General features: G+C 45.4%; 1 protein-coding gene across 1 annotated transcript in view; it reads right to left on the minus strand.

Annotated features, from left to right (window-relative positions):
- Positions 1-16,824, minus strand: part of LHFPL4 (LHFPL tetraspan subfamily member 4) — a 32,210-nt gene that overhangs the window by 4,761 nt on the left and 10,625 nt on the right. The window contains exon 2 of the mRNA XM_043588027.1: positions 1,538-1,774. Coding sequence (XP_043443962.1) covers positions 1,538-1,774 — 237 coding nt within the window. The remainder of the gene's footprint in view (positions 1-1,537; positions 1,775-16,824) is intronic.

The raw sequence follows: 16,824 nt of genomic DNA on the forward strand, positions 1-16,824 counted from the left end.
TCAAGGACATGAAGCCATTTCTTTGATCAGCCTGCTTCCCACACAGACGGTCTGCCTTCAGTCCAAGGGTTCACCACCAAACTAACCTGCCTCCTGCCAGATGAGATAATAAGCCTCACTGCCATTATCCCCATTTTATAGGTGAGAGGCTCCAAGAGAGGAATATAATTAATGGAGAGTGCTAAATATACACCCAGCACATGCTAATGTAACATGCAGGGTGCGACTGTGAAAACCACTACTCCTATTTCTCACTGCAGGGAACGCACACGCAGACAGACAGGTGTCTGTCCACTGGTGCCATCCCTGCCCACCCCCACCCCAACCCCGCCCCCGGCCCCTTGCTCCAGGGGCAGGGTAGGCTCCTGGCTCAGAAGACCAACCCTTCTTTGGAGAGTAATCTGGCACTGCCATTACAATTGTAAGTGTGCAACTCCACTTCTGAAAAAGCACCCAGAAAACATTGTATATAACAAGGCACAAAGATGTCTAGCCTAGCATTGTCAGTGATGGTAAAATCCTGGAAACCTCCCTACCAGTCCCTAAAAGGAGAATGGTTAAGAAATTACAGTTCCTCCATCTGATGTAATGCTAAGCACTGGATATAAAGGGTTCTCCATAAAAGGATAAAGAAAGATCTTTCAGATATGCTCTAGGGTTGGGCACAAGAAGCAAGGGATTTGTTTAGGATGATGCCTATCCTGTGTTATATTAGCACATAACACTACTATATATTTTATAAAGGGACATATAACATATGTTATGTACATATATGCATAAACATCTGATAACAGTGGTTAGCACTGAGCCTCTGGCCTCATGTGTCAATTTTTTCTTTACTGTATTTCAGTGTTACTTGATACACACAAAAGTTGATATGTAATATACTACGTATACAAACACCTGTGTGGGCTCACCATGAAAGAACTGTGATCGCCAATAATTTGTACATGCCTACACACCCACATCTCATGCTCCTGGCCTCCCCTCTTCTATCCCAACCACAGATAACCATCATCCTATCTTCTGTATTTATTGTTTCTTTGCTTAAAAAAATATATACAGTACTACCATAAACATATTTATTATTAAGGCACACATTATTTCGTGTCTCTTGGTTTTTTATTGAGCTCCATAAAAATATCATTCTGTCATCTTCTGGAACTCGATTTTTTTCCCTCTCTTTCTCAATATTATGTTTCCAGGATGTGTCCATTCTGTTACTTATAACTAAAGTGTATTCATTCATTATGCACTATTCCATAATATGAATATATCGCCATTTATTTATCCATCCTCCTGTCAATGGCCATTGTTTTCAGTAGTTTGCTATTTGAAACTGCTGCTAAGACCGTCCAAGCACATTTCTCATGGGTTTATACTCCTGGTTGGGTCTGCTGGGTCACAGGCATGCAAATGTTGGGATTTGAGGAATAACGTCAAATGGCTTTCACTGCCTGCACCCTTTCCAGCTCTGGTTTTGTCTGAGTATTCTGTGACACCTCTGGGCCCCACCCCCGGCCCCAAGCACACTCGCCTTTGTTCTCCTGCTTGAGCTCCTCCTGCAGCAGGTCTGTTTGCCGGTTGCCCAGCACGAAGGCGAGGAAGGAGAGGATGAGGGCGTTGAGGATGCCGATGATGGCCAGGATGTACGCCCAGCGCACTGAACAGTCCCCCAGGGAGTACTTCCCGGTCTTGGCCCCGCACATGTCCCGGATCGTCTCGGCGTCCCAGCCGTCGGGGAAGATCATGCAGCCCAGCACAAGGCACAGAGCTGAGGGGACGCGAGGCCGGGCACACCGCCATGGTCAGGGAGGAAGAGAGAAGGGGTTGAGTACTCCCCAGAGCCAGAGGACCACCACAGCCCTCCAGGCTGGGCTGCGCATCCCCCCCCCCCCCCACCCCACCTCCATCCCCCACCGCCCCCGTGCACCCCCTCCCCCGCCCGTCAACCCAAGAGCCTGTTAACCGCTTCTGTGGGTTCCAGAAACTTTAGGGTCTGAGATGGCCTCCTGCCTCGGGGAGCAGAAGCTTTCCAGGACCCATAATGCCCTTAACAAATCAACTCCTCCAGGAAGCCTTGGTGCAAATACAAGAAAATAGTAACTCACGCTCAGCTGCTTCAGCTCCCTTTAGCATCCTGACCATGCTTACCCCCTCCCATCCTCCTCGTTCTTTATTTTTGTCATTCATTCAACAAACATTTATTGAGCGCCATTCCCTTTCCTTCAAGATGCTGGACCTATGTTCTCATTCACGCAGTTGAGTGCTGCTCTCAAAGAAAAGACTGGGGTAAGTTCTTTCACTTACTAGGAGTACAACCTTGGGGATGCCACCTGTCTGTGTCTGTGTCATGGAAATAACAGCACTACCGCACAGGGTGGTGGTGAGGATTAAAGGAAGTCAGGTGTGTAAGACACTCAGTCCCCAGCATTTTCTCACTGAGGGCCCCGCATGTGCAGGCACTAGACTGGGCAGGGGATGGGGGCATTGCTTGCACTCCAGCCTCACAGAGTTTGCAGTTAGGCGGGGGAAAGGTCCGTGAGAGCAAAGACATTACAGGGCTGGGGCTCAAATCCTTACTCACGTCTTTTCTAGATGTGGGAACTTAGGCCAGTTCCTTCACCCGTGAGCCTATTTTCTCATCTGTAAAATAGGGCTAATGATGGCATCCAAGTCATTGCAAAGATTACAGGAGGCAGCAAATGTAAATGCTTGACATAGTAAATCCCAGATAAATGTTAAATGTTATTATTACTATCATCAAAACTAGTCATAATGATAAAAAGAATAGTCACATAAATAAGGAAATTATTGGGGAGCAGGGAGCTTAGTTTCAGGCGGTGGAGGAGGGGAAACAGGGAGAGGCCAAGAAGAGGCTTCTACGGAAATAGGCCCCTGCTGGTTCCCCACCTTGGCATCCACTCACCAATGTTTAGTGACCCACCTCTGCCAATCCAAACCCAAATAGTCTGTCTGGGTAGGCTCTTTGCAGTGCCCAGCCTAGTTGGTGGGACCTAAGTCTGAGCCAAACAGCACAAGCCCACACAGCCAAAGAGAGCCAACCAGGCTCAGTAAGCAACCGGGGGCTGTGACCTTCCACTCCTGCCATCCGGTGTGAGCAGCTAGCCTTGTGACTTGTGACTGTGTCTGAGGCTTGATGTTGCCCTCTCGGTGTTCGACAGTCCCACCAGCAACAAGGTTACTGTGTCTGAGACCTGAAGGTTCCACACCAGGCCCATGGGGTGCTTAATCTGGGTTTTAGAAGACAGTGATGACAAAGAGAGGGTGGTGGTCAGTGCTGCCCACTGTCCCGGAGGCCCATCTAGTCCCCAGGGTGGGGAGGACGCCCTCAGCTTTGTCACGTGTCTCCCTCACCTATCATTCAAGGAAGTGCTCCCTAGGCTCCAGACTCCCGTCTACCAGTGCGCCGGGGCCCCTCGCTCTAAGGTTTTGCCTCCTGTAGCCTTCCTCCGTCCTCCTGTGACACGACAGTATTCCCCACATCCCTAGGTTGTGCTCCTCGTCCTGATGCAGGGCTCCCCCACAGCACCGTGACCACACACAAATTTAGGGCTGTGTCCCCTCTCCCCGTGCTTGCCTCCTCCAAGATGAGTCGCAGCTAGAGTACCGCGAGTCGCTTACCTGCTGCGAAAAGGGTTCTTGGCAAAGGGAGACGGCAAATGCAAGAAGCCCTGGGGTGAGAATGAGCTTGGGGGAGCTAAAGAATCCCACAAGTTCGAAGATGCACTTTGGCCACACAAATGGAGAGGTAAGCTCAGGGGGAAACCGGTGCTGGAGATGTAAACTTGGGAGCTGTGGGCAGGTTAATCCCTGGGACTGGAGTTCTGGATACAGAGAAGGCCCAGGACTGAGCGCTTGGGAGGGAGGAGAGGAGGAGCCTACGGAGAAGGTCCACCCGCCCACCTCCCCAAATATCCCAGATATTTTGCAAGGCCCTCTAGGCCCTTGTCGGAGAGAGAGGAGGTTCGAACGCCGGGGTCGGGGAAGGAGAGCGAAGGAGAGCACTGGGTATCTGAGGGCTCCGGCCCAGGAGGCGCGCTCCCGCCTCCTCAGCGAAAGGCTGGGGGTGACGAAAAGAGCCTGGGCATGGGCCAAGTCCACCCAGCCCCTCCGTTTCCCCTCCCCACAGGCCGCATTTCCTCTCCAGCCCAGAGCGTCGCCGTTTCCATGGAGACGGCGCCCGCACCCGGAGCTCCCCGCAGCACCGCCGGGCTCGCAGGGCGGGCCTCTCCCTTTGGCAGCTCCGCGCTCAGCCCTCAAGGACTTTCCTTCCCGTGGCCCTGCGCCCGCACGCTCTCGCTCTCACCGCCCACGTGCCTCTCTCAGTCGCGTGCCTCCCCATTCCTTTCTCTTGTCCACCCTTTCATCTTTCTTGTTCTGCATCTGTCTCTTGTTCTGCTACTGTCTCTCGGGCATGTCTGCATCGCGCTCAAGGGTCGGCCTCGACCCTCCCTCTCCTCTCCCCTTGTCTGGTTAGATCTCTCTGCATTTAACATTCTTTCATCAGCCCTCCTCTTCTCTCATCCTTTTCTCACTTCTCTTCCTTCTCTGGATCTAGCACCTGGCCCTTTCCTCTCTCCGGCTCTCCCTTCGAACACTGCACACGTAAATCCCGAGGGCCAGTAATGTGCCGGACATTGTGCAGGATGCTGGGGCCCCTGGAGGCGTGGTCCTCAGAAGAGGTGTGTGGGAGAAATAAAATCAAGTCAGTACACAAACAGAATACTTATGCATGTCAAGGAGTGCTTGCAAGGAAGCAGACTTGGGGTGGAGACCCAGAATAACAGGATGCTGGGAGAGGGAGGGGGTGGACCTCTCCATCTCTAACCCACTCTCTCTGCCTTCTCTGTTCTGCAGCGTTGTAGGTGGTGGCTATGGGGTGCCCAAGGCTGCTCAGGGAATGGGAAACACCCAGAAGTCAAGCAAATGGAGAAAAACCAATCAGATGGCTTCCCTGGACCTGGGGGAAGAGAGGAAAAGACCACTAGGGACAGCCTAAAACAAGGAAGTGACAAAGAGTTTCAACCTTCAGGAGATAGAATGACTCCAGGTAAGGCAGGTTTCATCCCCATGTGCTGAATGAGGAAACTGAGGCTGAAGTCTTTGGAGTCTGAGTTCGAGTCTCTTTTGGAAATAATGAGCCGGCTGCTTTGAATCACACACACAGGTGTGGGGTGCCATGTGGGGTAGGGCTTCTCAAAGGAAGCATTTTTGACATTTGACCTGATAATATTTCATGATGGGGGGCTGTCCTGTGCCTTATGGGATGTGGCACACATCTCCCCCCACCCCACACCCCACCCCTGCCGTCATCATAAAAAACATCTCCAGATATTGCCAAATGTCCCCTGGGGGGGGGTGGGGGGGGGCACCAACCTGTCCCTGGCTGAGAACCACTAGTATAGGGAAGGGGCCCTCTGATGGGGAATCTCTATCCATTACCCTTCAGTCCACTGACTTCCCCTGCTCCAAGCAGCCAGAAAGTGTTGTGACAAAATTAATAATATGAATATTCATAATATGATAATAATGTTAACAAAGAGCATTGAGTGCTTAACTACATGCCAAGGTGCAGAGCTCCTGACACCATGATCTTGTTTAATGCTATTACAAATCTATAAGGTAGGGAAAATCATGATCCTCATTTTATAGATGAGAAAACAGGTTCAGAGGAACCACGTATCATATCTCATGACACAGAGCTAGTCAGTGGTGGGATCTGTATTTAAACCCAGACAGGTCTTTACTTAACATTTTTCTTTTAATAGCCTCACTTTTTAACTTAGAGGCATTTACTTAAAAAGTAAGCTTTATATCACTATCATAGAAAAGGAAACCAGGATCATTTGCCACAAATAGAAGGAAACTATAAATATAATGAAACCAAAACAATGTTCTTAGATCCTAGCTGGATACTTTTGCCTGCCAAATGCTCTGAGCATTCTCTCTCTGTTTAAGAGGTTTAATAGTGTGTGAGGAATTAAGGAAATACTAGCACCAAACTGAGCCTTTCTCCTTGAAGCCATGAGACACTGCCCACCTTGCATGGCCTCAAAAGGAAGCTGAACTCCATTCTTCACTATGTTGCTTTAGGCAAAGTTGGTTTACCACTCTGGGCCTTGGTTTCTTCATCTGTAAAATGGGATCATGACATCCACCCCACTTATTTCATAGCACTTTTGTGAGAATCAACTGGCAGGTGAGAAGAGGTGTGCAAATTATTACTGGTGAAGTGGGGACAGGTCATGGCAACTCTTGGGGAAGTGGAAAAAAAATTTGGACAAAAGAGATAAACCTTTTTCCAGATAGTCAAGAACGGTGAACAGTCACTGCCTGTGGAAGGTGATTAGCTTAATTTTTACACATAATCATGACAGAGACTAGTACTTTGCTACTATATCTGTTCATCCCTCTCCTTACTATTATAACCCCCAGTTTTTTGCTGAGAACTTGACCATCAAAAATAAAGCTTCCAGCTTCCTTTGCAGCTACATGACTAGGTCACATGAGTAGGCAAAAATGCATGCAGATGTGCTATGTGTCTTCACGGAAAATAACTTTATATAAACAGATTTGTAAGGTTGCTAGAATGTGCTCTTTGCCCCTTTTTCTTCACCCATTCCTCCATCCTGCTGCCTGGAATGCAGAGGTGATGGCTAGGGCTCTAGCAACCATCTTCAACTATGAGGACAAGGGCCTTACCCAAGAGTGGTGAAGCAGAGCTCTAAAAAGAGCTCTTGACTTCAGGGGCTACAATACCAGTTCTGGACTGTCTAACTCTTGGGCATTTGTTTTATATAAGAGACTGAACCTTGGGTCATTAGACCACAATTATTTTGGGTTTTCCTATCACATGCAGCCAAATTTAGTCCTAACTGTTATAATAATATGTTATTCCTTTTAAAGTTTGTATCACATATATGTATTGGGAGAACAGCTTTTTAATTGTGTGTCCTTGGGCAAGTCACTTCACCTCTCTGAACCTCCGTTGTGTCATCATAGGGATGGTGATATTTACTTCTTAAGGCCACAACGTATATTGGGTGGTCACCATCATCACTGTAATGGGGGTATGTCTCATTGTTTGTAGCGTGTGAAGTGGGACATCTACTCTGCTTGGAGAACAACATGGCAGTATCTATAAGAATCATACATGCACTTATCCCTGACTCAAAAATGTACCCTATGGCTGAACTTGTGCGTGTACACAGAGGGTGTGTATGGGGTATATTCACTGCACCTCCATCTTTATAACAAAGGACTGCAATGTCTATTAAGAGGGAACTGATTAAATAAAGGCTGGTATATCCATGCCATGGAATACTGCAAAGCTATTAAAATAAGTGGAGAACAATTGTATACACTGTCATGGAAAACCTTCTAAGATATATTAAGAAATTTTAAAAATCAAGGTTCACATTACAATGTATAGTATAATCCCATCTATGGCTTTAAGAAGGATGTACCTTTTTTTTTTTTTTTTTTTTTTTTTTTTAGTGTTTATTTATTTTTTAGAGAGAGACAGAGTGTGGGCAGTGGAGGGGCAGAGAGAGGGAGACACAGAACTGGAAGCAGGCTTCAGGTTCTGGGCTGTTAGCACAGAGCCCAATGTGGGGCTCAAACTCATGAACTATGAGATTGTGACCTGAGCCAAAGTCGGAGGCTTAACCAACTGAGCCACCCAGGCGCCCCAATAAGGATGTATGTACCTTCTTACAAGGTAGAACAGGTAGAATGAATGAGCAGCTGTGAGGACTGACACAGGAAGCTTTCTGACACGTGATGTCTGCTGCAACAAACAGTTGAAATGTAATTTTAAGTAGGCTCCATGCCCCACATGGGGCTGGAACTCACGGCCCTGAGATCAAGAGTCACATGTTCTACCCACTGAGCCAGCCAGGCACCCTAGCAATTGTCATTTTAAAAAGTCAAGCACATAGTGTTTCAGGCACTGTTCTAACTGCTCTATGTTTATGAATGAATTGTTATCCCCATTTGTATAGATGAAGAAACAGGCCCCAAAAGGTTAGGTGATGTGCCCAAGGTCACACAGCTAGAGATAGCAGAGCTGGGGTGCATACTCTGAACCACCTATCCTCTCCAATACATTAGCAGGTAGACAGCCACACATAGGCATGTTCCCTCTTGTTTCAAAAAGGCAGGGGGCAGTCCCTACACACAGTGGGATGTTATTCAGCCTTAAAAAGGAAGGAAATTCTGACACACGCTATAACATGGAGGAACCATGAGGACATTATGTTCAGTGAAATGTACTAGTCACAGAAAGACAAATACTGTAGGCTTCCACTTACATGCTGTCCCTAGAGGAGTCAAATTAACAGAGACAGAAAGTAGGAAGGTGGTTGCCAGGGGCTGGGGGAGGGGTATGGGGGGTTAGTGTTTAAAGGGAACAGAGTTTCAGTTTTGCAAGATGAAAAAGAGTTCTGGAAGAGAGAGATGGATGTGGTTCACGGCATGGTGAATGTCCTTAACACCATGGAATTGTGCAGTTAAAAAACGGTTAAAATGGTACATTTTATGTTATGTGTATTTTACCATGAGAGAGTGAGAGGGAGAGAGAGGAAGAAAGTAAGTAGGGGCAACACAAAAATGACATGATATATTTACCTCACGGACATGTATGTGCACAGAAAAAGATCTAGGGGAAATGGAAATTAAATTTATAAGAGTGGTGGCCTCTGGGCAGGGAGGGCGTGAGGACTTTAGTCTTTATGTAATGTTTCAGCTTTTCACGGAGTGAATATTCATGTATTACTTGTGAAATTTAAATACATCATCTGGGTACCTCAGTGCCTCAGTCAGTTAAGCATCCGACTCAATTACAGCTCAGGTCATGATCTGGAGGTTCATGGGCTCGAGCCCCACGTCAGGCTCTACACTGACAGTGTGGAGCCTGCTGCTTGGGATTCTCTCTCCCTCTCCCCTTCTCTGTCCCACCCCCACCCCCAACTTTCTCAAAATAAACAAACTTTAAAAGATTAAATGAATGAATAAAAATATTGATTTTTCAAAGAATACACATATAAACTTGCATATCTATAAACATTTCTAGAAGTATACAGAAGTAATTTAATGATGGATGCCTCAGAGATGTGGCCTGGGGGGGGGGGGGCGTGGAGAGGGGGACACTCTTCATTCTGTGCCCTCCTATACTGGTGAAAGTGTCTAACATCTGCACATAACAAAAACTATATTATTACAGACAATCCTTATCCATCTATGCCAGACCATGAAATCCTCTTAAGTTTTTAAAAAATAATTAAGAAACTAAAAGAGAGTTAAAGGGAAGAATGATACTTGAGTTTGGGAATTAAACATGGGTGAGACCAAAAGTAGTGAAGAATTAATGAGAGAAAATATACGATACACTCAGGTGTTTATTTTCTTTAAAGCTTGTGCTGTAAATGTGCCTTTATGTAAAGCTTTTTAATGATGCATTTTATGCTTAGCTATTTTAATAGCATTTCATTATAACACTGTTACACCATCCTCCAGGGACATTCGCTGAGCTGGGCACTCCCGAGAGGCCTCTGTTTTCGCTCAGCTGCCCGCGCCATGCCTGACATGCCACAGCTGTTACCCTTTACTGAGGGGTCAGACAGGATGTCCCCAGGGCTTTTTGTCCCTAGGCAGACTCCACAGAGTCTTGCTATAGACTGAATTATGTCCCTACAAAATTCATATGTTGAAGCCCTAACCCCCAGTGGGATGGTATTTGGAGGTGATTAGGGTTTGGTGAGGTCTCATGATGGGATTAGCACCCCTATAGGAGGAGACACCGGAGAGCTTGCTCCCCCCCCCACCTAGTCAGCACACAGCCGGAGGACACCTTTGCAAGGCAGTGGGGGGGGACTCCCACCAGAGCAAGACCTTGCCCGAGGAGGAACAAATGGTGTGAGCATCAAGTTGCTACATCTGAGAGCCATACGGCTGAGAAAAAGTGTGATTCCATTCATATACAGTTCAAAAACAGGCAAAACTAACCTCCAGGATGAAAACTCAGGATAGTGATTACCTTTGGGTAGTGACTGAAGGGGGCATCAGGTTCCTGGTCTGTATGCTATTTCCACAGGCACGTTCACTTTGTGCAAATTCTCTGAGCCGCAGAGGTAACGATTTTTGTGCTTTTCTCTAAATATGTTATACTTCAATAAAAGCCAACTTTAAAAAAGGCTACATATGTAATGTGTCATAAGTAAACAGAAGAAAGAACCTAAATGCCCACCAATAAACCACAGGTTAGACAGAGCACATCTGTGCAATGGCACACCACGTAGTCCTGAAAGGGACAAAGGAAGCCTAGGTGTGCTGATGTGGGATGGCATGTGGGTGTGCTAAGTGAAAGACAAAGTCCAGAGCAATGTATGTGGCATGATGCTAGCATTCTCTAAGGAGTGGGGAAAGAGAGTGTGTGTGTGTGTGTGTGTGTGTGTGTGTGTTCTTCCATGGACATAAATATTTCTGGAGGAGTTTAGAAGACACTGATAACCTTGATTACTTTTTTTTAAGTTTATTTATTTTGAGAGAGAGAGAAAGCATGAGTCTAGGAGGGGCAGAGAGAGGGAGGGGGAGAGAGAGAATCCCTAGTAGGCTCCACGCTGTCAGCCCAGAGCTGGATGCGGAGCTCGATCTCACAAACTGTGAAAACTCACACACCAGACTTGGTTACTTCTAGGGAGGGGAACTGAGTGTCTGGAGGACAGGAGGGGACGGAGACATTGTACTGACAACCTGCTGCACATTTTGGATTCAGAGCCATGTGAAAGAGTGACCCACTGAAGCCGTAAGGTGGGCAGGAGCTGCCTACTAGTAGGTGACTATTGCCAGAGATTCTCACTCACTTGCAATGAAATAATGAAAGCAACAAAAATGGCAATGCACAGCCCAAATGTAACTCTCAGAAATAATGGGTTAGTCACAAAAACATAAAAATGAAAATCTCTAAACCCCTTTTGACTGAGCTTGCCAATTTCTGGGAATTTATCCTAAGAAAACCCTCATAGATATGCTCTAAGTTTTAGCTACAAGGATGTCCATCATGTGGTTACCTATAAGAGAGAGAAGAGGAGGAGAGGGAGAAATAATAAAGGAAGAACAGAAAGAAAGAAGCAACTTATTTTCCAGCAATATGGGAATATAGCTCTTTCATAACATGGAATACCACTTAGCTATGAAACTTTAATATAAATTTGCTCAGGCAGCTATTGAAGAAGACTTAATGATACAGAAAATACTTACAATATGTTAGGTTTCCAGAGGCTGTAGAAATTAATGCACTATAATTTCACTTTGGGAAAAAATAGTTACATAGCTACAGCAAATAGTTATATAGAATTTACCGTGGCAGACACTATAGTACTTTACACACCTTAGATCATTTAATCTGCACAACAATCTGCATTATTATTTTCTTTTCCCAGAGGAGGACACTGAGACACAGAGAGGTTATCTAAGTTATCCAAAGTCACACAACTGGTAAGTTGCAAAAACAGCCAGCAAAAGGCTGAACCCAGAGACTCTGGCTCCAGAGCCTGCTCATAATGAGTACTCTATAGTCTTATGAGTGTAGGCCAAGCAGTTAAGAATGACTGCTTCTAAACAATCAGCAAAACTAAAAGGCAACCAATGGAATGGGAGAAGATGTTTGCAAACGACATATCAGAGAAAGGGTTAATATCCAAAATCTATAGAGAGCTTATCCAACTCAACACCCAAAACACAAATAATCAAGTGAAGAAATGGGCAAAAGACATGAATAGACACTTCTCCAAAGAAGACATCCAGACGGCCAACTGACACATGAAAAAATGCTCAACATCACTCATCATCTGGGAAACACAAATCAAAACTAAACTGAGATACCACCTCACACCTGTCAGAATGTCTAACATTAACAACTCAGGCAACAACAGATGTTGGCGAGGATGCGGAGAAAGAGGGTCTCTTTTGCATCGTTGGTGGGAATGCAAACTGGTGCAGCCACTCTGGAAAACAGTATGAAGTTTCCTCAAAAAAATTAAAAACAGAACTACCCTATGACCCCGGAATTGCACTACTAGGTATTTATCCAAGGGATACAGGTATGCTGTTTCGAAGGGACCCCCCAATGTTTATAGCAGCACTATCAACAATAGCCAAAATATGGAAAGAGCCCAAATGTCCATCAATGGATGAATGGATAAAGAAGATGTGATATATACATATATATACAATGGAGTATTACTCGGCAATCAAAAGAATGAAATCTTGCCATTTGCAACTACATGAATGGAACTGAGGGTATTATGCTAAGCGAAATTAGAGAAAGACAAATATCCTATGACTTCACTCATACGAGGACTTTAAGATACAAAACAGATAAACATAAGGGAAGGGAAGCAAAAAGAATATAAAAACAGGGAGGGGGGACAAAACATAAGAGACTCTTAAATATAGAGAACAAACAGAGGGTTGCTGGAGGGGGTGTGGGCGGGGGGATGAGCTAAATGGGTAAGGGGCTTAAGGAATCTACTTCTGAAATCATTATTGCACCATGTGCTAATTAACTTGGATGTAAATTATAAAAAATAAATAAATTATAGAAAGTAAAAAAAAAAAAAAAAGAATGCTGCTGGGAGCGTGAGATTACAGATGTAGTTTTGTTCATCTATAGTCCCCAGTTTTTCTACAAAGAACAGTGATGACTTTACAAAGCAGTAAAGGTCTTAGGAAAGGGGAGGAACACAGAGCAGCAATCCAGCATAGAACACATGGCCAGCTGCTTGCATTGCCTGTGAGTCCCTCCTTCAGGTTTAGAAAAGGATCAGGCTGCATTTGGAGCTGAGAGGAGCCCAGTGAAGAGTTTGCATATGCATTGAGATCCCAGCACTCCAATGAATTGCTTCCCCAGTGCCCAGTGCAGTCATGACCAGTGGCAACAACCTCTGACAGGCTGACCCTCCAAGGGAAGGAGGGTGTCTACAGGTCCCTGCTCCTAAGTCTGAGCACTGGTTCTGCTCCCCCAAGACAAGCAAGACTGTAACAGTCAGTTCCTACAGGTCAGCTCCAACCCACTGGATTTGTGTAGATCGAGGCCCAACCTTAGTGCCTCTATCAGCCCGATATGCTGGGGCTCGGGACTCCTGTGACTGGGCTCACCATCTCCCATCCAACACCCAGATGCTAGGAGGCACCTGACCCCACCCTTCCCCTCACCCCCACATGCAACCCATTCCCAAGGTCGACTGCCTTGATCTCCAAAACTATCCAGGATCTCACTTCTCTCCACCTCTACTACAACCATCTGTCCAACCTGCCATGACCCCTCCTAACTAGATGACCACTGGGGCCTCCTAACTAAGTTCTCAGCTCCCACACTTATCTCATCAGCAGCTGCTCTCCACTCAGCATCCACAGTGAACTTTCAGAAACGGAAGGTGCCACTCCCCTGCTCAGTGCCCTCTGCAAGCTCCCCAGAAGCACTCAGAAGAAAGCACTGAGGTAGGCTCACCCACCTTCCTTGGAGCCATTAGGCTTCCATGCCCTAAACTCCAGCCTCACTGGCCTCCTTTCTGTCCCTTAAAACAAGTCAGGTTCAGCCCCACATAGAGGCCTTTGTACTGACCATTCCCTCTTCCTGGGACACTCTCTTCCTCTGAAATTCAGTCCCCAGCTCCTGGTTCCTGATCTTGAGGACACTACAGGGTAGTAGGGGAACTAGTAAGAAGACAAATAATAGTGGGTGGGGGGGATGGGTGAAATAGGTGAAAGGGATTAAGAGCACACTTGTCTTGATGAGCACAGAGTAATGTATGCAACGGCTGAATCACTATATTGTACCCCTGAAACTAGTATTGTACTGTATGTTAACTACACTCGAATTAAAATTAAAAATTTTTTAAATGAGAAGACCAATAATTGTATCTGGTGTCACAGAAACTGTTACAGAGAGATGGACCCCCATCACTTTGTGGGGTAATCATTTGGGAAGAGTATTTACTTCACCACCCACACCAGGCCCAGACTGCACCAAGCACATGGCCTTTTAATAACCTTTGAACCCACCCACCCATGCATCCCCCATTGCCCTGGCTCGGCTCTGCCACATCTTCTCTTGGGTTTGGTCCAAAGTCTCCTCTCCCTCTAGTTTGGACCAGGCCCTCCCAGGTGGTTCCATCCCTTCTCCGTCCCCCTCTGGCTCCTCCAGGCAGGCATCCTTTCTCGAGGCCATCCTTCTCAGTGTCTCAGTTGCTAATCTCAGCAGCTGCTCTGGCTCTTCTCTCCAAGCCTCCATTTCTGGCTTCTTTTCAATTTGCTGCTAGGCTCTCCTCTTCTCCCTGCACATTCTTCCCGGGGTAATTTCACCCACCCTCAGACTCATTTGAGGATGCCTCACATCTCAGTCTCCACGTGAGATCTCTCCCCTAGGCTCCAGGCCCAAATATCCAATTGCTTGTGAGACTTTTCCTCTTGCACATCCCATAGGGTCTGTAAATTCAACATTTCCCAAACTGATGCGATCTTCCTCCTGCATGTTTGGGAATGTCAGTCCAGAGATCCAATCACCCAAGAAGGAAACCTGGAATCATCTGTACCACCTGCTTTGTCCTCACTCCAGCACAGCCACTGATCTCCTAAATAGGTCTCCTGTCCTCTTCCTCCTGTCTCCCTGCTGCCTCAGCACCTTTCACCAGGACCATGGGCTCCTTGCCCTCATCAAGCCTCCATCTGGTCCATCCCTGCAGCAGCCACCCCAGTCATCTTTCTACACCCACATGTGGCACTGGTGACTCTCAGGCCTAAAAGTGAATGCCCATCACATAAGGATAGGACCCAAAGTCCTAGACCAACTTGGGAAGCTCTCCATAGCCAGCCCTACCTGCTTCTTCAGACTTATATTCTAATTCTTCCCAGTTTTCAATCTTTCCCCCTGTGTTCTAGCACAGACAATGGAATGTTGGAGCCAAAGTGTTTTGACTGAAATCACACACCAGCTAATAACAACTGCTAACAGTTCCTGAGGGTCTCCTTTGTGCCCAGGTCCATACAGTATTCACAGTCAACCCTTCAACAGCCCCTTGAGATAGTTACTATTATTATCCCTATTTTATAGATGAGGAAAACTAAGCCTCAGAAATTGTGTAACCTTCCTAGGGACACTTAGTTGGTAATGCCATATTTAGCATTCAAATTCAGGTTGTCCAATCACTGAATATGCTGCCTCCAAAGGAGTGGATGGTAGAATAGGACTTCAATCAGATGTCATCATTCATTCATTTACAGGCACTTGTTAAGCACCTACTATGTGTCAGGCACAGACTCCTGGTCCAGGGCTCTCATTATACCATTAAACTTCTCTGGGATTAAAGTAAGGTTGGTAATGATGAATGACATAAAATGGGAATGAAAAGAAAACGACACAAATAGGAGGCTTTCAGGAAAAGAATAGTTCAGCTCTTGTCCTCTGGACCCCTCCAAATGGTCTTCAGTCCCTCTACCCACAGCCGGATGTGATATGTTTCCCCCCTGCTCAAAACACTTCAAGGCTGTCTAGGTATCACACTAAACCCAGGATGGAACCAACAGTATGATTATGTTGAAAAAAAAAAAAATCTTATGGTAAAGAAAACATTCATAGACAAAGTAAAAAGATCAACTGGGAACAATATTTGTAACTCTTATCATGAAGAGCTAACTTTCTTAATATACAAAAGTTCTCTTTTTCTTGACATTTTATTTTTAAGTGATCTCTACACACAACATGGAGCTTGAACTTACAACCCTAAGATCAAGAGTTGCACACTCTACTGACTGAGCCAACCAGGCACCCCCAAAAAAGTTCTTACATATCAAAGAGAGAAAATACCATTCATTTCTAACTTGATAGATATACACTATATATAGATAGATAGATAGATAGATAGATAGATATACACTATATATATAGTGTATATATAATGTATATATATATAGTGTGTGTATATATAGTGTGTGTGTATATATATATAGTGTATATATAGTGTATATATATATATAGTGTGTGTGTATATATATATATATACATATATACATATATATATATATATATATATATATATATATATATATAGTGTGTGTGTGTGTGAGTGTGTATATATATATATACTACCTGGGTGTCTCAGTGGGTTAAGCCTCCGACTCATGATTTAGGCTCAGGTCATGATCTCTTGGGCTCTGCATTGACACTGCGAATTCTGCTTAGGATTCTCTCTCTCCCTCTCTCTCTGCCCCTCCGCTGCTTGCATGTGCTCTCTCTCTCAAAATAAAAAGATAAACCTTAAACAAAGTTTTAAAAAAGAAATATATATATAAGCTGACAGTTTACAGAAAAGATATATATAAAAAGTGTTTACTTCATTCATAATAAGAGAAAGGCAAATTACTACTATAAGAGTATTTTGGGGGCACCTGGATGGCTCAGTCAGTTGAATGTCTGACTCTTGGTTTTGGCTCAAGTCATGATTTCATGGCTCATGAGACCAAGTCCTGCATCAGGCTCTACGCTGAGCATGGAGCCTGCTTGGGATTCTGTCTCCCTCTTTTTGCCCCTCCCCTGCTTGCTCTCTCTCTCTCTCTCTCTCAAAAATAAAATAAGTAAACATTAAAAAAAAAATTTAAGAGTATTTTTTTACCCATCAGGTTGGCAAAAAATAAAATATATGATAACACAATCAGTTGGCAATGATGTGGGGTAACAGGTACTTTTATACACTGCTGCTGGGATTGTAACTCTGTACAACTTCTACAGAGGGCATTATGGCT

Source organism: Prionailurus bengalensis, chromosome A2 (assembly GCF_016509475.1).
Source record: "Prionailurus bengalensis isolate Pbe53 chromosome A2, Fcat_Pben_1.1_paternal_pri, whole genome shotgun sequence".
In the NCBI taxonomy this organism is placed as follows: domain Eukaryota; kingdom Metazoa; phylum Chordata; class Mammalia; order Carnivora; family Felidae; genus Prionailurus; species Prionailurus bengalensis.